General features: G+C 43.4%; 1 protein-coding gene across 1 annotated transcript in view; it reads right to left on the bottom strand.

Moving 5' to 3' along the window:
- The window catches only part of ZDHHC2 (zDHHC palmitoyltransferase 2), a 50,014-nt gene extending 35,625 nt beyond the window's left edge, over positions 1–14,389 (bottom strand). Inside the window, exon 1 of the mRNA XM_074992844.1 lies at positions 14,214–14,389. Coding sequence (XP_074848945.1) covers positions 14,214–14,370 — 157 coding nt within the window. The 5' untranslated portion in view covers positions 14,371–14,389. The remainder of the gene's footprint in view (positions 1–14,213) is intronic.
- Between the last annotated feature and the right edge of the window lie 11,938 nt (positions 14,390–26,327).

Here is a 26,327-nt window from a genome sequence, read left to right as displayed (position 1 = left end):
ACATATAAGGCTTGCCTACACTTGCCCCCAGCTTCAAAGGAGGCATGTTAATCAAGGCAATGGGAGATTACTAATGAAGTGCTGAGGTGGATATGCAGCACTTCATGAAGTTAATTCTCCCCCACAGCAGCTTGGAAGTGTTTGTATGCACTTTGCATTTCAGAAAAATTTTGGGGAGTAAAAGCACTTCAAAGTTGTGCAGGCACTACAGCTCGCTAGACACATGCTTGCACTTCAAAGTTTGACACTTCAAAGTTGCTGCAGGGGAGAATTAGCCTAATGAAGTCCTGCATATTCACTTCAGCATTTCATTAGTAACCTCCTGTCACTCTGATTAACATGTCCCCTTCGAAATTGGGGGCAAGTGTAGACCCAGACAGTGTAACATACTGCACCAACACAACCACTCCTGTTGCATGTGTGTACTAGCTATTCAAGGAGCCAAGTACGCATGCACACACGTAAGTAAAATGTACTATTCCAGTTCTTGTATAAGAATATAACAGCAAGCCTTAAGCAATGTAATGTGCCTCAGTGTACCCTGCCTGCCACCCTGGCTAGCAGAAAGGAACAGCCTAGTGCTATTGGTAAAGATGCATCATAGGGGCTGCCCGTGTCTGTCAGTGATGTCAAGGCAGGACCAATCCAGAATAGTCCTAGTGACTGATTACGATCACCATCTTTTACAGGGCTTTCTGATATAGGTGCTTGCTTGCTTATGGTTATCATATGGCACAGGCTTTGTCAATGTAAGCAGCAGATGCTGCAGAACTCTGATCTGTAATTACAAACAGTTCTGCACTTTGTAGTGAAAGTGTTTTGGAATGAGTGAAGAGTGCATTGTCTGCTAATTATTTAAGTTTGAAGGCTGTGTCTAGGCTCAGATGTGCCAAAAAGTGGAGAACCAGGACCTCCAAGGCATCAGAAAGTCACAAACACTCCCATCATGATGAGAGCAGACTGACGACCCCGATATGTTAGAAGCAAGCATTCCCAGCACGTGAAGGTAACAAATCCTATCACAATGAGAGTGGGGCAGCACCCAGAAAAGTCATCAGCAGACTGATATTAAACACCAATGGAAACTATCTCCAGAACAATTGTACTTGGCAATCTAGATGCTCTGCGGGTTTCATTGACAAAATGGCTGTTTGTTGACAAAACCTTGTAGTCTAGACATATCCTATCGTACCAGTCCTCTGCTGCCTCGGTCCAGCTCCCTGCAAGCCTCAGCTCAACTGCATCCTCCCATCACCTCTGTCACCCTAACCCACCCCAGGCTTAATCCCCTCTGCCCACTCCCAGGGCCCCAAACCAAGCCCTCCCCAACTTATGCAAAATTCAAGATGTGCAAGGGTTGCATGGAACACAACCCTCGCATACCTTGAGGGATTACAGGAAAAGGATAATTCTGACTTATGACCAAAGCAATTTATGACCAGGTGTTCAGAACATAACCTGTTCGTAAGTTGGGGACTTTTTACATAATTGTTTTTAGCAAAAGAAATACTTGCTGACTTACTATTTTTGGTTTTAGATAGGAAATGAATGCTCATTTCAAAAAAACGGAACCAAAAATAAGCTTTATAAATTTACTGAAAAATCTAAAATGCACATTTATTTACAAATATTTCTATACTATTTCACAATGTTTTATTTGATCCTTTATGAGGCACAGCTCTTCACAGGTTTTTGTGACTCCCCTTTTCTCCTGAGGCCTAGACATTTTGCTAATACCAGAAAGTACATCAAAGATACAGCGTATCCAGTCATTACTAAAAGGAAGTTCAGACACCAAAAAATTGCTTAATGGTGTAAATATTAAGCAGCAAACAGATTTCATATTTAAAGAAATATAGTTCATAGCGCAGTGACACAGTTTTGTTAATAACAGCTATTAGATACGGCCTACCCAGCTTACAGCGTTCACAGCTTGTGATTCCAAATATTCTAACTCAAATATTTCTAATATATTACATTAAATTTTGTCATTTTACAGTTTTCCACATGGGGCCTTTTCTTTTCCGGGTATGAAACTTTTGGCCCTTCTCTCCCCCACCACTCGGCCCAACTGCTGAGCCTCACTTCATTTCAAATCTTGCAGTTTTAGCACGAGTGCAGGTTTTCAGTCTCTTATTTTTGTGTGTTCCCTTAAGCTTGTAGGGAAACACTTTAACCTCCCTGGAAATTTAGTAAAGGGTTTAAAAGCAGCCATCCTTCTACCAAAAAAACATCCTTCACAACTCGATTACAAAGGGAAACCACTGAATTGGAGATCACCTGCAAATTCAATACTATACAGTTACGCCTCAATAAGAATTTAAACTCTAGAGAGAAGCAAGTTCTCTTCACTGGACATTCATGTCTCCCCATCAGCTAAACCAAATGGTCACAATCACACTGACTGATCACCTGAACCTACAATGGAGATCTGCAGTAATTTTCTTACGTATATACCTGCCAGTTTTTTTCCCCCCCACTCCCTTCCATCAGATGAAGTGGGTTTTACTCACAAAAGCTTAAGCCCTAATAAATCCGTTAGTCTCTATGGCGCTACAGGACTCCTCATTGTTTGAGCACACGTGTTAGCTTAGTTGTAGCCCATCCGATCCGAGGAAGCTAGGACTATGCTATGTTTACAATAAATGTGGCTAGGTCCTGGCTGGGTGCCTTGGATCCTTATCTGATTTTGTGGTCTCTGGGGGCTCCCTTGGAGTCTGCTGTATGTGCTGTCTGTGTAGGGACAGTACAGCACACAAAGGGACAAGTACACAGGCAAAGGGTTATCATCACTGGACAGAACAAGAAACCTGTCAGGATGCCACACAAGTGACTTCTGACCACCAGCACCACCACTCCCTTCCACAGACAAAAATGCCATTTGTGCCTGTAAAAGTGTTCTACTGTTATTTTCATTAATCCTGATGGATTGTTTGCACTGCATTCTCTGGAACCCCCCACCTGCTTTTGTTGTGATTTGTTTTGTGCTGGAAGTCAGAATGAGCAGATGGAAATAAAATTTATAAGAACTGTGGGCTACTTGTGTGCTTTTGCAAAACATTACCATTCTCTAAGTTACTGTTTTAAATCCAGACTAAATAGCCACCACAGGACAGTAAACTTTAACCCTGTCTGATGTACCACATAAAGTAAATGCACACCGTCTGTCAGGTTCCTACTGCTGTCAAAACAGACCACATTTGGCTAGGTTTTTCTGGATAGGTCAGAATGAATACTAAGCATCAACTGTGCACGGCAACTGAACTATCCTCTTATTTAAGCAATCCTTAAACTAACAGTGCTTATGCATTCAAAATCAGAGCATTTACCTGGATGAGTAAAAACTACTCATGTAAGAATTTCACGATCACTTCTTTCTAGGCTAGGAGGTACTTTCAAACCAGAGACTAAACACTTGGGCAGAACATTTACATCACACTGATGATACTGTGTATCAACTTGTGTAAAAGCCTTTCATTTCAATTCTGTTCCTAGTGTGATTATGACTAACACAGAGATTGACTTTGCAGGTACAGAGATTCTGGTTCCTCTCCTGCCAAGGAATACTGTATGAGTGGAAGGGTCCCCGGACCCCATACACAACGTGACGCACTGTAAATAGGGCAAAAATCATGCTGAACACTGACTGAAAAAAGTACTTTTTACAAAGATATGGTCTCACAAGCAGAGAACAGAAGCTCTGCAAAAACTATACTTTGAGTGGACAAAGCTCCCCTCTGTTAAGAGAGCCACCACAAAGCTCATTTCTCAATCAAGTCCTATTTGGAGGAGTTAGGTGGGATTTTAGAAATGCATAGACATTCCACTGTCCTACTAAAGAAAGGTTCATTTTACCTAGCTTAAATAAGAGTTCCACAAATGCATAAGTGTCCAAAGGTTTAGGAGGGGGAATACATATAATGCTTCCAAAGACGAAAAAGAAGAATCATCGCGCCTCCACAGTCACTCCTCCTCTTGCGATCCTTGGCTATAAGTCTTGATTTGATCCCACGTTAAGCTGCTTTTACTTCGCCCAGGAAACTTTGTTGCCATGTGGAGCCAAAGTCTCCCCCCTTACAAGCCAGCTGGGGTGATTTCTTGAGGGCCACCCCCCCATGTTGACAGTCTGGCCTGTTAGCCTTCTAGCTGTACTTTCTGCTTCTCAGGGTCACGATAAGCTAGCTGTTAACACCTGTACTTTGCTAGCATGTAAGAAGTAAACAATAGCCTTTTGTAACCGCACGCTTATAACTGTAGCTTAAATAAACTTGTAACTAGTTAAGCTCTGAGCCTGACCCTGCTGTTAACCCTTTTGTCACTGCAACACAGCCGGCACAACAAAAGAACTTTAACCGTTTGGTTACTACAGCCTGGCCATGGGTGAGAGTGCTAGGAGCTGCCTGCTCTAACAGTAAAAAAGACTGGGTTGTTTAGGACCCAGGGGAGTACCTCACCGCTGTTTGGAACGTCCCCTTTTCCTCTTTCTCTTTGGATTCCATTCTAATGCTTGTCTCGTGATACATTCCCTGCAGTCCTTACACAGGATATGGCCTGCCTATGGCCATTTTCTTTCCCTGATCTGGACTTCCCTTGGCTTCTGGTTAGTTTTGCTCCACAAGGCTTTGCTTAGTATTCTATCATACCACTTTAGCTGGGGAACATGTCTAAGACATTTATTAACAAACATCTGAATTTTCTTATTGTTGCTCTGAACTACGTGCCACAACTCCAAGCCACACAGTAGCGTTGATTTCACATTGGAAGTGAAAAAAACGTCATTTGGTTCTTGTTGAAATGGCTCTTGTACACCAGACTGGTCATAATATGGCAAAGGCTCATTGTGCCTTTTGTATTCTCGCACTGATGTCCCTTTCAGTGTCCACATTCTTGCTGATAACACTCCCCAAGTATACAAAATGGTCAACATATTGCACTGCTTTTCCTTCAGTTGCAATTTTGCTTTCCTGTCTATTATTAATGCGCATCAACTTGGTCTTCTGCAATCAGAAGTTATTTGCCAAAGGTCACAGAGCAAGTTAGTGGTAGGGCTAGATTAATCCCTGGAAGATCCTGGCACCATATCTCAACCAATCCAGGTGAACATGCTGACCCTTCAGCAAGGTATTTTTTAATTTACTCATAGAAGTGGGGAAACTGGCATCACAAATAAATAATAGGTAAAAAAGCAATAGCAGAGCATCAGGATTTCTGACTCAGTTGTTTAGAAGTGAGTGATATTTAGTATATTGTGAAGCCCACTGAACACAAGATTAGTGCAATAGGCACTATATTTCAGTATGTCACTAAATAAGGAAGCCAGGCCTCAGGGAATGTGCAGTTTTAGAGTTTTGTACTACTGTCTTTAGTTGATAGCTTTTTACAATTTAAGTATGTGTACATTTATCCTTTATTCCAACTCCTATTAAATAAATCTAGGTATGCACATATTGCTTGGATATGAAATAGTTCAACACTAAACTGCATCCACCTGCAAGTCCTCCTAGTGCTCCAAGCCCCCCTTTCCTCTCAGGGGCCAGATTTGCTTGCCAGACTACATCCCATGACTGACACCTAATCGAAGCGCATTGTGAGCAAGGTATAGCCTGGCTGGGAAGTCCAGCACAAGAGGAGCATGGAGAGAAAAGGCACTTCAGCAGCTCAAAAGGACGTGGTTTAATATCAAACTAAGTCCAAATGAAATAATTTTGTTCAATACAAAGTGTTCATTTATTTATTATAGAAATGTTTCAATGTTTTTAAACCAAAAGCAACATTTTTCACGTACAAAACCAGAAACATCCTAAACCCAGAAATTCTCCACAGAAAGCAAGTGCTTTTCGAGACAAGTTTTGTTGCAAAACCCAATTTTCCACTGAAAAAGACTTTTCATGGAAACTTTTTAACAAGCTTTCTTAATATCTCTTGATTACTAGAGAGAAAGCAACAAAGGGTCCTGTGGCACCTTACAGACTAACAGAAAAGTTTTGAGCATGAGCTTTCATGAGCACAGACTCACTTCATCACTTTCATTAGAGAGAAAGATGTTTAATAATCCACACATACACAATCACGTACTAGAAACTCACAAGTTAACAGAGGAGCTGGCTTTGCAAGCTGCCATGAAAACAACTCTGTGAAGTTGAGGATTAAGAGATGTATATAAATTGATCTAGACATGAGTCACCTCCCATTTGTAGTAAGGATCATGCACTTGAAAAATTGCAGTATGACCAAGGGTTATGTTCCATACAATGTTCCCAGTTTCACCGCCCCTTTTTTACAACAGCCGCTTACTCAAACAAATATATATTTTCAGCCATGACCTTCAACTCAACATCCTGAAAAAGTTAGAGAAAGCAGCAGCACCTTTGGACTACCTAGACTTCAAGAGTCATTAAAAAGGTTAAGAATTATTTTTAATCATGTACTGTAGTAAATAATGGTCATGGAATTGAACGCTTTCAAAAAATGGATTTTGTAGTTATCACGCTCCTTGGCTTTGGTATTTAATCAACAAAGAAGCAGTTCACTGCCTTGTAAAACAACTCCACCAAGAATGTTACCTTTTAGTTGCATGTCAAAATACTTGAAGGCTCAGTGAATTAGATTTATCATCATGCACTGTTTTTCCATCACAAAGCCTTAATTCTTTAGTTTAGCTTTATAAATAATTAACTTTTATACAGAACCTTCGATTCAACCATACATGGTATTAAGCATCAACTCACCTGGCTTCAAAATATTTATTTAATGATTAGGCCAGATGGGCACCTAGGTCTACCAAGACAACAGTCTTGTTTATTAGCCCAAGGCTTCCTCCATCTTTTTATAGGTTTCTTTATGCAGGTATTATAAAGGGAGCCAATGAGTGAGATGGGCTTTAACAGAAAAATAGAATATTCATGCATACATTAATGAACATGACTTAGCAGTATCAGTAGGGTTCTTTCAAGCACTTGTAACAGGAGAGAGCACAGGTATAATCAGAACTTAAAAAAATAAACAGTTAAACCAACTGAAGGCATAATACGTTACATCACTACAGAAGCGTATTGACTGAGATTTTTTATGAACACATGCAATGCACTAAACTTGAGTCAGTGTGAGACAGCTAGATATGTTACAATTATGGTGCTGAAGTTTCACTATCCTGTTGTGCAACTATCAGGCAGGGAGAGGTTACTTCCTCAACTATATGAGACTGCTTCTAGACAGAGCAAGCAAAAAAAAAAATGAAGAAGCAAAGCAAATGAAAACAGCTTGAAACTGAGAAGAAAACCCCAGCCTCTGAACAACTAAGAAAGGAGGAAATTTTTCCCAATGTAAGTAAGTATAGTGACCAAAGGGGTGGGGGGGACAGAGGACCCAAACCCTGCAAACCCTTTAAAGTGGAAGGGTTTTGAAGTAAAGATTATCCAGAACCTTGGTGACAGTTTCCAGGCAGGAGTCTATCCATAATGCTAAATCCCTTCCATAGCTAAGGGCTACTCTGGGAAACTGTTTTAAGGTAATACGTAAATAGACAAAAGATTTTATTTGATAAAGTGGGGATCTGTCCTGATGGTTTTTTTTTGTTTATTTTGCATGTTATTTGTGTATGTTTGCTTTCTCTTCCTATTTCATCTTTGAAACTGTAGCTTTTCTATTAAACACACTTGTTTATTTTCATCCCAACCACATCTCTGGTTTTACAACTGGTTGGAGGAGTGGGTGATGAACCACAAGGAAAAAGTCCAGGTATCTGTGTCATGGATCTGCATCACGGTCTCACACCACAAAAACCAAGATTACACAGCAGGCAATAACAGTATTCTTTGCTCATCTTAGCAATTCCCAAAACGTTACACTGGTTAACATTTTATTCTATTTGCCTTTATACTCAACAGATAACAGCATAAAGTCAAGTGGTAAGTTAAGGTGAAAACGTAATAGAAATACAATTCAAAATTTTGTTGGGCCTCATGTGACACACTATGACTATCATTTGCTAAGTAGAACTATCACGATATAGAGTATTCTGGTTCAAAATATCTTGATATTCTATATTTGGGATTTAAAAGATGCTGTCTAAGCTGTGTTCAATGACTTGTTGCAGTAGGATAGCAGAGATGCACAGAAGAGGAAACGCAAGTTGCTAGACACCATGCGCTGCGCAAATGGTTGTGTGTTTTATTTCTCTTCATTTTTGTGTAACATCAAGTAATCCTGAAACATGTTTTATAAGGAGGCTGGGAATGTATTTGGGTAGGAGGGATCTTTACAAGAGCCACTAATTTTGAGAAGAACATTCAGTGGAAGAGGTAAATACTCAAGCAACAAAAAACAAATCTCAGGCAAGCGAAATCCAATTAACAGATTTAGGAAGTGATTCTTATTTTGAATGTTTGCAATTGTTTTAGACATGTAATTCAGATGTCTTACAAACCTTATGAAAATGACATCTGTTTTTTAGATTCTGCACCTTTGTCATATTACATAAGGGCTGAGACCAGGCATAAACATTTATGATACAGTAAACTCTTTCACATCTGGCATTCTATTATCTGGAACTCTCAAATAATCAGCATTTTAACCATAAGCAAATTTTAGTTACGTTTTCCATAAGTACAGTATAACGAAAGTAGTAGTAGTAGGCATCCTTCAGTCTGCATAGACTATGGATCGTGCCCTTTACAGTTTCAACTGAGGGCTTCATTTACAGCGTCTACTGTGACTACGAAGACCCACACGAGAGTGACAGTCCTTGCTGCATCTCTTGCAGATGTGGTGGGTGTCTGGCAGGTCCTTAGTGTGCTTACTGTGTGCTTGCTTCTCCTCTGCTAGCTGTCTGATCCTCATCTCGCCCTTCTGAAGGCCCTTGTGTAACCCCTGCCTCCATCTGCTGCGGTCGTCTGCTAGTTCTTCCCAGTTGTCCAGCTCGAGTAAATACAAACAAATACAGCAAATACAGTCTGGCTACAATTACACTACAGCATTCTGTGAAAAGAAGTCACTGTTGGGAGAGATTTCCCAACAAAACTTCTGTTGACAGAGTGCAGCAACACACTAAAGCAAATTGGGAGAGTGCTCCGCTCTGTCGACAGAGTGCCCTGACTGTCTGGATGCTCTCTTGACAAATCAGGCACCTGGAAGCACAGCAGACATTGTTGTGGATGCTCTGTCTGTTTAGAGAGACCCCCTGGGGGCATTTACACAGCTTTTTTATTGACAGAATTTGCTGACAGCAGCATTATGCCTCAAAACTTTGAGGCAAAACACTGCCAGCAAAGTGCTGTGTTTTGTCCAAATACTGTCGACAAAAAGCATTTTGTGCGTGTACCCTCTACGAGTTTTGTAGACAAAAGTTGCTAGGGTAATCACAGCCTGTATGTTTACAGTGTACAATACTACTATTGTTGGTAAATAAAGTACTCTGCACACATTTGTGTTTGTTTCTTAATATCTAATCCTGTTTTTCTGTAGTGTTATGCATTGTTAGGTATACCTCTCTATTACCACGAATATTTGCATATCTGGCAACCTTCCAGTCCTGGGTCTGCTAGATATATAAAAGTTTATCCTTTTTTCCAATGAATCCACTAAAAAAAAATTAGGAAGAAACCTGCTGAAATTTCTAAGACTAAAGAAATCCAAGCAACTTCCACCTCTTTATTTGGAGGAGGAGGGGAAACCTTTAAGGCCCTCTGTATTCATCATAAACAAAGGTGCAGACACCTTTAACATGGGCAGCAGTTTTGATCTGGGTTTTCTTGGAAAGTCAGGAAGTGTTGAGTGTGCTAATTTTCTTTTAATCCTTTTAAGCAAAGATGCCTATTGGATTTCCCTGGCTACCAAGTGAGACTTCCCTATCATTGAAACATCAAGTGTTATTTTGTTTTTAAAATAAATCCTATTTATTGCAAAAGTACTTAAACAAAAACTGTAGTATGACAAACCACATTTCTCCAGCTGTTCTGCAATAGCAATTAACAAACAATGCTCCCAGAAATATGCAATTCTTGCTCACATCAATGATTCTGGTGCATTTAAAAAAAAAAACAAAAAAAACCCAAATATAGCCATATTTACTCCTGTAGATCTTAATAGATCATGTATGACAAACTGATCATGAAAATGCATTTTTACATCAAGTGTGAATACATCCCTTAAAACCAAACGATAGAGGCTTTTTTTAAATTATCGCCTAACATATACGTTAGTAATAAGCACAGAAGAGGCAAGCAACTTTCTTGTGTGTGCTTTCTCATATTATACAGACATTGCCACCCAGCCCTTAAGTAAGAATTGATACACTGAATGCACAACACTGTGTTAGGAGAGTCCATGAAATAAACAAATATGAACCATTTGGGTCCATAAATAGGGCCCTTCCTATTTAAACAGCCATGAAAAGTGCACCACAGACCGTGAAATAACCCCTTTCCAGTGAAATGTGTTTCCTTGATCCTAGGCATGCCCCAACTGAAGGCAGCACAGAAACTGTTAAGAAATCCTTACAACAGGTTTGCAAACCCCCTCCCTCCATAGTCTCCTTTAAGGTAAGGACTCCACAGCTACAGCACCATGAACTTTCAGGTTTAAGCAGCTAAAACCATGAAAATTACCAATTTCCAAATCCTATGGCCATGAAATTGGCCAAAATGGACAATGAATTTGGTAGGACCCTAGCAATGTACCATGAAAAATATGTGGTTTATGTATTAAAGAAACAACCGCCAGCAAAATTTGCTCAAAAAAGAACTAGCCAATTTCACAGTAGGATCTGTGGGAATCACTGTCTCCTGTTGCAGACGTCTTCATTGATTCCCTCTGCTTTTTCTATTAAAACTTGCCACCCATAACAAGTAAATGGAAAAACTCTCTGTCTTAACATGCCCAGGTACAGTAAATTAAATAAAAAAAAATCAGAACAAAAAAGCAGATATAGTGAATAAAAGATAAACTAATGCAAGTCACCAGCAACTGCCACTTTATGAATCAGAAGACCTAGAGGACAGGGAATGACTACGGTAAATCACCATCTATTTGAGGAAAAAAAAGTTTAAGAAAGACGGCCCTATTGGGATGAAAACTCTTAACTCTCCCCCACTTTCCCCAAAAGCCACACATACAGCTGCCTCAGAATTCTTCTACTGTTGGTTGAGGTTTGTTCCACTGACAGAAGAAAAAGAGTGTCTTGCCTCAAAACTCTATAGATCACAGATATCTGCTAAAGAAACAGTTATCCATCTGGAAGTCTCTGTACTGGCTCTGGAGTCCCTGTCCATAACTCCAGAACATTGCAGCTAAACTGGTGATGCAGTGCTAAGGAACAAAAGTTGGACTCCTCCTCTGTGCAGTTCTGGGAGAAGTGAACCTGAGAATATTCAATAAGTTATCAAACTGGACCATTACTCCAAGACGCTGTAAGAAAAGCATCTAGGAATTAATCCACAAATGAAAATTAACTTTTCCTTGAACTACATAAAATCATAAAAGTTACTTTAAAAAGAATATTACTGTTGAAGTCTTTCAGAAAGCTTTAATTAATCAATCATACTTCCCAAAATCTTGCCTCCCAATCTGTTGGCCCTCCCACTTCGAGTCTCCACCACAATTCACCAGTTTCCATGCTGAGTCTCCTTATCCCACTCTACTCCCTCCACAACCCCAGCTAGCTCGTCCTCTATGTTTTCATCAGGTTGCTTCCTCCTCTTTCCTGACAGCATAACGTACATTGAGAGCAAAGGAGAATGACTGACTCGTTACTCCCATTTTGAGCTTGATGGTAAATAATTTTCCACATACCACAAAAAGGTTGAGACTTCCAGAGCTTTCCCTTTCCGCATTGAGATAAAATGGAGCCCTTTCAAAATCTTCCACAAACAAGAGACTGAGTGCATGCACACGTGTGCCTAAGTGCCCAGTACACACACAGGTTCAAGTCCCTGCTCTACTTGATTCAGAGGATTTCCTGCTATGCTATTCTGGGGGAGGGGAGAATGTCCCTTTCACAATCTGGCCTATTCTCAACACAAGTTTTATCACAACTAACATGTTCCCGGGGCAAAAGTTTCGGTGACTGAGCATTTTCTGTCTAAAAATATTTTATTAAAAATTCTAAACAACTCTATGCCAGCAGCACAGTACTAATTGCAGCAGAAGTTCTGTTACAGCCTCTGCAGCCCAAGGTCAGTTTTTTGTATGCAATATTTGGTCAGGGTGGTCCTTGTCATAAGCATTGATCACACAAATCTGGAGACTTGGGCATTCATACTCAAATGATGGCCCTAGTTAGAGTGAAAAACAAGTCAATGAGTTTTAAAAAAAAGCAGGATTTCATGTTCCCTCTGCTCATCCTGCTCTGTTCAATACAGAGACATCATCAGTGAATATGCATTTATGTCCAGACACAAAACTTTTCCTGACAAAAGGCTAGAGGAAACTCTGGATCAAGCTGCCAGTCCATTGTTCAGCACAATGGTATAATCACACAAGGGCAAACAGCTTTTGGTCAGTCTGGACCTTCCATGGGTCATTTTGTAGTTTTCAGTGTCAACTTCATTATGCTATGTCTACTCTATGTACCTTACAGAAGCACCACTGCACAGCTGTCTCTGGAATGCTGCAAAGTCTACTATGCAGCTGCCACATGCCAGCATAATTAAACCACCCCAAACAAGTGGTGGTATCTAGGTCACTGGAAGATGCTGTCCCATTGGCAATTTTGTTGGCAAAACTTGCGCATGTGTGTTTTGACACCCTGACTGGCAGAAGTTTGCTAACAAAAGTTCTAACGTACACAAAGCCGTAATGCAGGGGTCAGCAACCAACATAGCAAGAAGAGCCATTTTTTCCAATTCGGTAAAAAACTTAATTCAAGCACTGCAATGCATGTGAATATGAGACAGTCCTTAATAAACAACGTCAAATCACACCTTTTGTAACCCCTATTTTAAGAACAGGGCACACACAATCATCTGTAATGTGATACATGCATACTGCAGAATGTTCACAAACTTTTTACAGATTCTATTTCCTCACACTTTACCTGTGTGTTTGTACCAGTCTTCCTGACTTTCACTCCCAAACTCTCTCCCTGGAGAGCACTAGGGGGAGTTACCCAATGTTTCATGATCTCATACATGCTGAACAGTAACAGAGAGGAAGCCGTGCTAGTCTATACACTATCAAAACAAAAAGCAGTCAAGTAGCACTTTAAAGACTAGCAAAATGGTTTATTAGGTGAGCTTTCATGGGACAGACCCACTTGAAGTGGGTCTGTCCAACCAAAGCTCACCTAATAAACCATTTTGCTAGTCTTTAAAGTGCTACTTGACTGCTTTTTGCTTTGATATGATCTCATACAGTTTGCCATTTAGATACAAGTTGCTCATTTTTAGATGTTCACCCTTCCTTAAAAAGGATCAGTTTTTTTTAAACTTTGCAATTGTAGCATCGAGAGCCACAAAGAAGTCCTTAAAGAGCTGCAGGTTGCAGACCCCTGCCTTAATGCAAATACAATTACGAGAGCTACTGTTCAGATACCATTAAAGAGAAATCAAACCCCAACGTTTATAAAATAGATGGGACTCCTTACCACACACACGTACTGTCAGTGTATTGTTTTTAAAGGGAAATGGGCGCTAGCCTGGGCAATACTAAAAACGGGACTGAGTGCCAATGTCAGATTCAAAAATTCCCCCAGCACTTTTCCACGTTTGGTCCAAACTCTATGCAAAATACGCAATGGCAGAGGAAAATATTAGGTGTCCTGCAAAATGTTTCCAAAAGCTTCCCGGCCATTCAGAAAACTTTTAAGGGACTGCGTCGCCCGCCCAGGCGCCTTCCTGCAGACAGGCATCATCAACACGCTGCATTCAGGTCTCAGCCGGCTCATTCCCACCCCCGGGCCCCCCCAACACGTACAGGGTCCCGGTAACAACTAATGCAGGAGTCTGTGCTCGGTCCGAGGGGAAGGGGGGACTCGAGGAGGAGACGGCGGCGGCCAAACCTCTCCTCCACCCGAGCCCTTAGCTGGCTGCAGCCGGACACGGCGGCCAGGCCGGGGTGTGCACACGCCTGGCGCCGCGCGTCTCACCCACCACAAAGAGAAGCGACGCGGAGCCGCCACCCGGGCGCGCCCGGCAGCGCCCCAGCGCGGGGCTGGCGGCTGACGGGTGTGTGTGGTGGCGGGGGGGGGGGTGTCCCCGGCAGGCCGCGGCCCCACTCACGCAGGCAGAGCTGGCTGACGTAGGCGTAGTAGGACCAGCAGAGGATGCCGGAGATGAACAGCACCGGCACCCAGTAGAGCAGCCGCTGGCAGCGCCGCCTCGCCGCGCCTCGGCTCCCTGCCGCCGCCGCCGGCGCCGCCATCTTCCCGCACCGCATCCCGCCGCGCCGCGCCGCTCCCCTCGGCTCAGCGCCGCAGCCTCCTGCCAGCGGGGGAGGGGGCTCTAAGGCACCGCCCCCGCCTCCCTCCTGTCAGGCTTCTCCGGCCGGCGGCCGGGATGCTCCGCCCCCTCGGCCAGGCTCGGGCCCCGCCCCCGCGGCACAGCGCGGCGCTCCTCCCCCGGGGCGGTTCGCTCCCTCGCCGGGCCTCGAGGGTCCCTGCCCGCGGCAGGGGGAGGCCGTCAGGGCCCCTGCCTCAGCCCTTCCCGGTAGGCAGCGGGGACCTGCCGGGGGGAGCGGGGCGGGTAACCCGGCCCTCCATTCCCGCGGAAGCCGAGAAGGGGGAGTGCCCCGGCTGTGGATGAAGCCAGGCAAGAGCCCGGCCTCCCCGGCAGGGGGCCGGCCAGTAGCGGGCGCTTCCGCCTCCAGTTCTAGTGCGGTCTTGCGCCGCATCCCAGCCAGACTTGCCTTTCCCAGGAGCACTGAGCCTGCTCTTTAGCCTCCCATCCCGCCACCGCCTATGCAGCGGCTTAACTTTAGGCATAGGACTAGTTCCGTCGAGCTCAGTACAAGCTTATACACTCGGAAAAGTGTTGGCGTGGTCTTAGACTATACAGACCCACGGGCACGGAGCTTATCTTTGTTTGAGCTCTGCAGTTTCAGTCAGTAGTCAGAACATGAGTCCCTCAGTTTCCCTCACCGTAAAATGAGCATGTTGTTTAAGCATCTCTGTGAAATGCATTGGATGAAAATACCAGCCAAATGCTATTACTCTAAAGTATTATTGATACACTAACTGTTGTAGGCAGCCAGTGATGTCACAATAAATAATGGCTCAAACTTCCCTGAGCATGCCAGTCAGTTCTGCTTCTGACATCACAATGGTTTATTTGGCAAGAGAGGAGACGTTACAGTCCGTTGATTCACTTTTCCCCAGATGTGTTTTAATGAATGTCCCTCACACAGAAATACTTGTGAAGCAGCATAGCAAATCCAGATTGTAATTAGGCAAGTATGCTCTAATTAGTTGCTGAATTAGAGTCCCAAAATTACAAACACAAGGAAGGGTAGGGAGCATTTCTCACACCTACTAAAATCTTTGAGTGCCAACAATTATTGTAGTTATGAGATAGTTGATGAAAGTGCATTTAGACAGTCAAACTGCCTTGGACAAGGTTTCATACAACAGGCTATTAATGAAACTCAAGTCACACAGTGAAAGGTATAGATTCATCATAGATTAGAAAGTGGCCCCAAGATACAAAAAAAGTAAGAGTTTTTAAATTGCAAAAGCATAGCAATGTGTATCATACAGTTGAGCTGATATTGTTTAATTAAAAATGTACACACTTTATTTAAATGATTGTATATTTCAAAAATAGTGTTTTCATTATGATGATTTCTTTTAAAAAAGGATTGTTAGATCCTGCCCAGCAAGAAAGCCCAATTTAACTACTTGACTCCCCTGTGAAACATGAAACAACAAAGACTTCATCTTCTCCCCTACCACACCTATGAAGAGAATATTAACAGAGAGTAAGCCGTGCTAGTCTATACACTATTGCTTTTTGTTATGAAGAGAATATGTGCATGTGGAGTTATCCCATCATGTTGAACTGTCCAAGAAAGAAATAAAAATACCTAACCAGAAGAAAATGGATCCCTGCGCTCCTTGAACTCTATCAGGGCAAAATTTCTAAGGAGAAAAAAAGCCCCCCCCCCCCGCCGCTTGGCCTAGGTTAGCCCTCAAGGGCTTACAGATCTTCTTATAGAATCTTCTATCACCTTTGGAAACCTAAGACTGACTCATTTGTTTGTGTGTTTACCTGCTTTAATCTCATAAATAACCATCTTTTTCGTAGATAATAAAGCTTTAGTTAATTTATTATAGAATTACATATAAACCCACAAAGGTATCCCTGAAGACAAAATCTTAATAAAATAATGAAAATTAGACACCCATGTCTGAGAACATCCACAGTTACACAAAATAAATTTTATGTAGATAAGGGATAAAATGCTTCCTGCTTCAGCACATATACCAACACTATACGGACATAATTTAGGACGAAATAGAGGCAAGTCATTACATTAGTTGGCTTCTTGAACATTCCTCTGAAATATTTGGCCACCATCCACTGTCAAACAAAGGGTATTTGCATTAGATGGAGCAGGTCTGATCTGTTATTCCATTTCCTAATTGTTCTATATAATGAGGAGCTAGCAGCTGGAAACTCCAGGCATAACATGTCAAGATAATGTTTGTATAGTGCTTTGAGGATTTTAAAAGCTATAAGTGCTATTATCTTTATAAAGAAAGTATTTATTTTTAATGATATAACCACTGCATTGTCAGACTAATATTTTAATATGCTAATATCTGATGGTCTCAGCTCTTCTTATGCTTTCTCAAGGATTATAGAAAAAGAAAGAAGCGTGGTATTAGCTTTTTTATTACAATTATGTGAGTGTTCAAACAGCATCTTAATGTTAGCTTATGTGCTAGGGCAACCGTATCTCCCTATCCCAAATATAGGACAGGGAGATATGGAGGGAAAGGTGGCTTCTCCCAGCTCCTCCAAGCCCTGGGGAGCCAGGAAGGAGCCAGCAGCCACCTGTCCTTCCTGAGCCCTGAGGAAGCAGCAGCCCCAAGGAAGCAGCAAGGCCTGGGCAGCTGCAGCACTCCCCGCTCCCGCCACCTTCCCCAAGCCACAGCAGGAGGGACTGGGCAGCTCTGGCGCCTCCCTCCTTTCCCTGAGGAAGCAGCAGGGATGGGACAGCCATGGCACTTCCCCCCACCTTCCCCAACCTCCAGCAAAGTGGCCGGGCGAGGGCAGCCACCTATGCTCCACCCCGCTTCCCTGAGCCCCAGGGAAGGGGAAAGTAGGCTAACCTGTGGGCTCCCTGTTCTCCAGTGCAGCTGCTGGTGGAAAACATGGGACAATTAGTCCCTTTTCTAACATAAGTAGGGACGCCTTTCTGGCGTCCCAAATACGGGACTATCCAGCCAGAAACAGGATGGATGGTTACCCTACCCATCAGTCACTTTATAGTACTTCTAGACTCTTAGGTGCATGTCAGAAATAAGCATAGTTCATCAATAGCAATGCACAAACACCAAACAATATTTTTTTCTGCAGAACACCTATGAAACTTTTATTCAAAAACATTGTCAAACAAAAACAACAAAAATCAAACAGCAACATATACAGCAAAACCAAAATGAAGTAATTTAAGCAGGTGTCACAGCAATGAAGTGGTAACGTTGTGTCTGGTTTTAATGACAGTAACCATATACCATCAGGGTATAATATCAAAAAAGTGTCAGCTGCTTGCCAAACACCTGCGAGTTGTTCTGGAACACCAGTGTTCCAAGGAACACAGTTTAAGACACACTGATCTAGATCATGTCTTATTTCACTATACTTTATTTCTAAATTTCTTATTCTCCATAGCCCCCAGATTTTGGGGCATATAATGTAATGAGCTAGTTTCTGGCATCCTTGACATCATGCATTCATCATGAGTCCCAAGTGCGTGGAATGGTAGTTTGTCAAGTTTGGTTAAAACAAGAAAGTCACTCTATAATGCAGATGGTTTCATACTTGCAGCTGGATGAACTCTCAGGGCCAGATTGTGTCTGGTCCTGCCCAGATGCACAAAGAAGAACTCACAAAGAGCCTCCCCTGCCAGGACTGTACATTTCCTTGGGCAGAGCCCAGTCAATGCTAGCACCTGCAGCAGCGTTACCATTTTCACAGCAGCAGGGATAGGTAAAGAAAAATTGGCTGGGCTGAATGCCACACTTTAAAAAAGGGTGCACTGTTTTTAGAAGCATCTGAGAGCATTCCTTTGCAGTTACCATACCTTATTTTAAATCCATACTCCTTGTAATATGGTTCCCTCATTCTCCAAAAGGGGAAAGGAATAATGGTCTTGCAGCTGAAGTGCTAGGCTGAGAACCCAGGGAGCTGGATTGCTCTCTTTTATTTTTTAAGCTCAGACATACTTCTAGTTTGACTTTGAAAGTATCACTTTAGTGTCTTGAGTTTCCCAGCCTCTAAATGGGAATATTACCTAACTGGTAGACTTCTTGTAGAGTGCTTTCAAATGCTCAAAGGTTCAAGACAAAGGTAGAGTACTGTAATTTTCTCCTCTTCCAGAGGTGAGGTTGCAGGTGGGTGAGGTTTGAAACAGGAATCGAATCAAGGTAATCTTGGTGGGGCTGGATTTTTGGTCAATGTGGCTTCACCTCCCTCAGCTGCTTCTGCGAAGTGACAGTATCATGATTAGTTTGTCAGATTTCTCTTCTAGACGTGGTCAGGTTGGTTAGTGCATGGATTGAAATGGTGCAAGTAACACAGTTTTTACAGGAGGTGGTGTTGGTTAGTACACAACACACTAAAGCCGTGTCTACATGTGCACGCTACTTCGAAGTAGCAGCACTAACTTCGAAATAGCGCCCGTCACGGCTACACGTGTTGGGCGCTATTTCTATGTTAACATCGCCGTTAGGCGGCGAGACGTTGAAGCCGCTAACCCCATGAGGGGATGGGAATAGCGCCCTACGTCGACGTTCAACGTCGAAGTAGGGACTGTGTAGTCGTTGCGCGTCCTGCAACTTTGAAATAGCGGGGTCCGCCATGGCGGCCATCAGCTGAGGGGTTGAGAGATGCTCTCTCTCCAGCCCCTGCGGGGCTCTATGGTCACCATGTGCAGCAGCCCTTAGCCCAGGGCTTCTGGCTGCTGCTGCGGCAGCTGGGGATCCCTGCTGCATGCACAGGGTCTGCAACCAGTTGTCGGCTCTGTGTATCTTGTGTTGTTTAGTGCAACCATGTCTGGGAGGGGCCCTTTAAGGGAGCAGCTTGCTGTTGAGTCCGCCCTGTGACCCTGTCTGCAGCTGTGGCTGGCACCCTTATTTCGACGTGTGCTACTTTGGTGTGTAGACGTTCCCTCGCAGCGCCTATTTCAATGTGGTGCTGCGCAACGTCGATGTTGAACATCGACGTTGCCAGCCCTGGAGGACGTGTAGATGTTATTCATCGAAATAGGCTACTTCGATGTAGGCTTCACGTGTAGACGTAGCCTAAGTCTGTAGTGAATTAATGCTCCAGGATAAATGCATTCTTGGGCACTATGTTGCTAAAGTATCTTCCTTTAGATGAGAAGTTAAATTGATGTCCTGGTTGCTAGAGTTCAAATTTCACTGGTGCTTTTCATCAGTTGAAGCAGGAAGCATTTCTATGGAGCTCATTATGTACATGTATCCAGTTTCAAAACAAAAAAGCAGTCAAGTAGCCCTTTAAAGACTAACAAAATAATTTATTAGGTGAGCTTTCGTGGGACAGACCCACTTCTTCAGACCATAGCCATACCAGAACAGACTCAATATTTAAGGCACAGAGAACCAAAAACAGTAATCAAGGAGGACAAATCAGAAAAAAATGATCAGGGTGAGCAAATCAGAGAGTAGAGGGGTAGAAGGTATGTTTTAGTGCACACAATGATATGGCAAAAGAAAAAAAAAACCTATAATAAAAGCCTGATCCTTGTGAATCAATTGTCTAATACTGGAACAAACTTAACAAAATGTAGACCCCCCCAGTGTCCATATGCTGTCCGTTTGGAACGTGGTGAACTGGACAGCATGGTGTCGTGAAGTGTCTCAGAGGTGCACACACGAAACACGTTCCGCCCCTCCATAGACATGCCCGACCACTTGGTAAGACAAGCGTGGCAGTAGCGGTAGAGGTGGCTCCTCCTGCAACTCGCTTGGCACACAAGACAGCTCGCATGGGGCATCTCAGGGCTCAGGTGGCTTGGGCCGCAGAGCGTGACACAGCTTGAGGCTCAGGAGGCTTGGGGTTGGACAGCTCCGGCGAGACAGTGGCAGTTTATTGGCAAGTAGGGGGTACGGTGTCTGGTGGGGTGGCAGTGCCTGGCTGGGCAGGGGGGCACATGTGCTGCTCTATTCAATTGCTTTTGGACACCACTGATGTAGACCAAGTGTGGAAGTGTATCTGAATTATAATGAAGTTTGTCAAGCATCTTGGGTTTATTTTATTAGGCTAGCAAGATAAAATCTCTCATACTGCAAATCTTTAAAACAACAATGGCAAAGCAGAAAGAATTTGCAAGAAAAAAATATTAGTATATGAAAATAATTCAGCTTATTGCTGTCAGGAGATACCTCAGCATAAAGTGCATCTGCGCAGATCTATTTGCACCATTTCAGGACAATAGGCTTTAAAAAAGCCCCAAAACAATGAGCAGTAAAAGTGTAATTTCCACAAATGATACACAATCAACAATAATCAAAAGGAGAACTGCCAACACACACGTCATTCTTTATAATGCAATTGTGATTTAAATTTAAAATTAGAATGCTCCATTAGAAGTGTCAATATCAACTGTGGATTTGTAGTTTACTTAATACACATTTATTTTCTTGCAGAGTTTTTCTTCATTATCAAGGCTGACACTACATTACTCAAATGGGCACTAAATTTATTCACTAGTCATTACAATATATAATGTATTTCCCATTTTTTATGATGAAGTAGTTTCTGTAAATGTCTTTCCCATTACATTTGGGCTATCAAATTACATGCAACTCAATGCAGTAGTTTGACATTGTCATTGTCTCCGTGCCTGTGATAATTCAATACCTTATTCAGTTAGACAATGTCATGCTCCCACAAGCTTTATGAAAATTGGCTTATAAATATACATTACAGACACACTGTGGAGAAAATACCTCATGCAACGTAACTTACCAATTTTAATGTTACAATCTGCTGGATCTCTATCTATAATATTTTGGTGCATGTATCATTCTTCCGCATGAACTTAGAAATAGGAAATGAAGTCTGTTTATATTTTTAAATGGTGTTGTCAGGAACACACCATCTGAGCCCCAGCCTGGATTATTCTATTTACTTCCCAAAATCCACAAACCTGGGAACCCTGGACACCCTCTCATTTGGGTATTGGCACCCTTACCACCGGACTACCCAGTTATGTGGACTCCCTCCTCAAACCCTATGCCACCAACACTCCCAGCTATCTCCGAGATACCACTGACTTCCTGAGGAAATTACAGAACATCGGAAAGGGTCCTGACAACACCATCCTTGCCCCAATGGATGTAGAGGCTCTGCACACTAATATTCCACACGAAGATATATTTTTTAATGTGTCACTTAGAGCCAGTTCTTTTTTTTCCCCTAGAAAAAAAAGTTCTACTGCAACTCATGCCCCAACCTGCTCAAAGCCAGAACTCAGGCCCCAAACCACCCCCCCCCCCCCGCAAACCCGTGCGGCTTAACTGTTCCCCCGGCAGCCCCAATCTGCACCCTTTTTTGTCCCCAGGCAGTTTAATCCCCCCCGCAGCCCCAAATCACCCACAGGCTTCACCCTGCCCCTGCAGCCCCAGCCTCCCTCCCTTCTCTAAATGAATGCCCGCCCCTTCCCCCAGAGCCAGGCACTCTCAGCCCCTCTCCCAGCTCTGAATAAATGCCCACCCCTAAAGCCAGGCATCCCTGTAACCCCAGGCCCTTGCTCTAACCACAACTTCCTCCCCTCCCCTAGAGCCAGGTGCCCTCAGCCCCTTGCTCTTACCCCATACCTCTCCACTTCCCCAGAACCAGGCACCCTCCACCTGCCCCCTCCAGCTCTAAATGAATGCCCTCCCCCAGAGCCAGGCACCTCAGCACCCCCAACCCCCCTCCATTCCCTCAGATCCAGGCACCCCCAGCCCCCTGCTCTTACCTCAACCCCCAGATTCAGGCACCATGAGTACACACCCACCCAACTGTATATTCCAGCTATTCACCAATGAAGTTGTACTGGGCCTCCGGGGCTGCGCTGACCAAAGCAGCACATACCACACTGGGCTGCAGCTGCCCAGGCAGCATCGGGCTGCAGAACTCACGCAACTCCCAGGGACAGCCGCAAGAGCCCTGCTGAGGAAATGGCAGCAACAGGGGCCACCTCCTCTGCTGCTGCCATGCTTGCCCTACAAATGGTGGGACGTGTGTGCAAAGCGGCAGGAAGGGGCCCTACATGAGCCGCTTTCCTGAGCTGCTCTTCTGTGCACTGTGCCCAGGGCAGGGGCTGGTGCACAGCTGGGCAGTGTGTGGTTGCCCAGCATAGCATCAGAGTGAGCACCGGGCTCAGGCTGCATCACATCAGCTGCCTGCCACCCAGCCCAGCCCCACTCTGCTCGACCCGCCACCATCAGAAAAGGTGGCAAAATCCTGTTCCATGGCATTCTGCCAGAAAAAAAGCCCGGCTTAGAGCCATTACTCATGCCCCAGAACCCAAATGACTGGGTGACCAACTTCTAAACAGTCTTGTTTGTCCTGTAAGTCTAGAAGGTGGTTGGTGCTAGAAAGGTATGTGACCATACCACTTCACACTGAAAGCCATTTTGATTTGGTGCTTTTTCAATGGAAGTAGGGGCTGTAAAACAAAGGTTTCCCATCCAGGAAAAAAAAAAAAAAAGACTATTTAAGCAATGGGAAACTATCAATGTTTTGTCTCCAGCCTGCCTTGGAAAACTGCCTGACCCATCCGAGGAGGAAACAAATAATTATGAAAGACTGTTCACCCAAATCACAGTAAAACAACAGCCCTGGTCTGAAGATTTTACCTGACATGACAACAGATATTTAGGGTAAAAATCTACATTGAATCTAAGTGCTTAATGAAATTAGAACTAGCTATGCATTTTCTTTTCATTTCAATTTAGTGGGTTACTTTGATCTGTTTTCACTTAGAATTGCTTAAATACTACCTTTTATGCTTAATAAACATTCCTTTATGGTCAACCCCAGTGTAAATAATTGTTATCCCATAACTTGGCTAATACCAAAAATCAGACTACTGCCTCAGAAATATCAGCAACGATATTGATTGTTTATTGTCAGTACCATACTGAATATTCTGGTACTAACCTAATCCTGATTAGATGGAGGGGGAACTAGTTGCATCTATGGGATAGGTCAGGTGTCAGCAAATAAAAGAGCAGGAGGTGGCATTTTTTTCTAATTCAGTAAAACCTCAATAATTCAAGAGCCACAATGCATGTGAATACAAGATGGTCCTTAATAAATAACATCAAACCATACTTTTTGTAACCCCTATTTTAATAACAAACACTGTACACACATTTCCCACAAGGCACTGCGCATATTAAAGGGGGGAGCGATTCAACATTTTGAGATCTCATATTGTTTGCTTCTCTTCTTTCCTCAGAATATGCTGCCCTATCAATTAATTGTACTGTTATTAATACTTTTCTTTTTCTTCTCAACACTCCTCAGAGATTGGCATCTACTTTCCACAGCAACAAGTAGAAAGGAGGAGGAAGAGGGGGGTTGCATCACACTTTCATATTTGAGAAAAGATCCAACTACTTATCCTCATTATTCCTAATCTACGCCTGGACCACAATGTTGGTAAGGACCAACACTGGATGAAACCACGTTTTACTTCCTCTGCACTGGCCATATTGGAATGCAGGAAATGAGGACTGGTGAACGGGACAGAGTATGAGGGCCTTATAGAGGGAAAATCTGGGTCTGGGTCCAATGCAGGATGCAGTGATTTTTCTATGAAGAGACATTTCAAATGAGGCTATGTCTACATAGTGCTGTAAGCTCAAAATTACCAATAACAGCTTATTTTGAGTAGATTTCAAAATAGGTTATTTCAGCATGTGACACTATCTAAATGGCACCACATGCTGAAATAAAGCCCTACGTCGAGGCATCCCTGTACTCCTCATGCAATGAGTGTACAGGGATGCTGGAATAACATGCCAGTTATCTCAAAAACTGTTAGGGACAACGGGTGCACTGCATAAACAGGGGCAGCTATTTTGGGATACCACCATATCCGGAAATACCATCTGCTATCTAGACATAGCCTGAATGTCCTGGTCTCTTCTGGTGTGGCCATCAAGTCATGGCAACGGGAACACTTTTGCGGTTCATGTTCTCTCCCAGATAGTGAATACACCACAGGTGGCTGTCCATTACCAGGAAGGTAGACCCACAAGAGACATGCCACGTAAAACTGGGAGATCTAGGCATAAGGGTGAGCGAATAGGCTTTCCAGGAAGCAAGGAAACAAAAACTTTAGCTATGGAATAATGATAAAGTTAAAGCTAACTTTTTTTTTCCACATATACACATCCTACTCACAGTGCAACAGTGCACATCTGTAGTCTGATGGGCACTGCTGCTAAAGATCTCTGATCCCAGGCACAGGGGGCGCTGCCACTGTCACCCCATGAATTTTGGATCTAAGGCACTCCAATGTTGGTTTGCTCCGTTAATCCAAATGGGTAAAACATGATGGCCTACTTGATGGGAATTGCCAGGATATTATGAGGGACTTTGTCTCTGACTTGCAGACCTGAATCCCCTCCCACACTCAGAACCTTTTGGTTTCATTCCTGCACGTGAATTGTTATGTGCACCAATATGAAGGTGATGCATCACACATCACCTCCACACTGGTGCACACAACAAAATGCATTCCACTTGGGGGGGATGGAAAAAATTAGAGGAAGCGCTGCTGAAGGTGGATATATCTGCTGGTGCTGGTAACTTCTGTAATAATTCCACTTTGTTTATCCGGTGTCTGACCTTTCTCTCTTAGTGTTATGCATAAGTAATTGACTTGCTGCTGTCTTATTTGAGCTCTCTCTGAACTAACCTTAAACCCTGTGTTTCCTTTATTTTCTCTAAAATCTGGTCAAATATTTCCAGATTCTCTTCCTTAGTTTCTGCGCTGATAAGGATGTCATCCACACACAATACAACGTTATCTTTACTTGACATGGGCCGCGTCTACACGTGCACGCTACTTCAAAGTAGCGGCGCCAACTTTGAAATAGCGCCCGTCACGGCTACACATGTTGGGTGCTATTTCAAAGTTGAAATCGACGTTAGGCGGCGAGACGTCGAAGTCGCTAACCCCATGAGGGGATGAGAATAGCACCCAACTTCGAAGTTGAATATCGAAGTAGGGCACGTGTAGACGATCCACATCCCGCAACATCGAAATAGCAGGGTCCGCCATGGTGGCCATCAGCTGAGGGGTTGAGAGACACTCTCTCTCGAGCCCCTGCGGGGCTCTATGGTCACCGTGTGCAGCAGCCCTTAGCCCAGGGCTTCTGGCTGCTGCTGGGGCAGCTGGGGATCCATGCTGCATGCACAGGGTCTGCAACCAGTTGTCGGCTCTGTGGATCTCGTGTTGTTTAGTGCAGCTGTGTCTGGGAGGGGCCCTTTAAGGGAGCAGCTTGCTGTTGAGTCTGCCCTGTGACCCTGTCTGCAGCTGTTCCTGGCACCCTTATTTCGATGTGTGCTACTTTGGCGTGTAGACGTTCCCTCACAGCGCCTATTTTGATTTGGTGCTGCCCAACGTCGAAGTTGAACGTCGACGTTGCCAGCCCTGGAGGATGTGTAGACGTTATTCATCGAAATAAGCTATTTCGATGTAGCGTGCAAGTGTAGATGTAGCCATGATGTCCCAAACTTTGGTCATATGCATAAGACATATAGCAGAGAGAGAGAAAGAAAAAAAAAAAAAAAAAAAAAACCAACATGCAGCGGTCTTCCCTGGAATGGAAAGGCAAATTTGTACCAAGATTCTGGGTGCCTAAGGGACTGCAAAAGGTCACACTAGCCAAATCCAAGACAGTGAACCATTGTGCTCCTCACAGAATAGAAGCAATTACCTCAAGATATTTTGCTACCACTGGAGCAGTCACTGGAGTTACCATTTTTCTAGGGGCTGCTCAGGCACCTGGAAACTCTAGGATTGTTTTTGTAGATAATAATTTAGGAATTAGTGACAGAAGCACTCTAATTCCTATATAAAGAAAGAATATATAAACTCTAATTAAAACCATATTTTAAAATGTATATGTAAATTTAGAACAATCA

This window comes from Carettochelys insculpta, chromosome 4, assembly GCF_033958435.1.
Source record: "Carettochelys insculpta isolate YL-2023 chromosome 4, ASM3395843v1, whole genome shotgun sequence".
Classification (NCBI taxonomy): domain Eukaryota; kingdom Metazoa; phylum Chordata; order Testudines; family Carettochelyidae; genus Carettochelys; species Carettochelys insculpta.
Note: the sequence above shows the minus strand (reverse complement) of the source record. Positions and strands in the feature narration are given on the sequence as shown.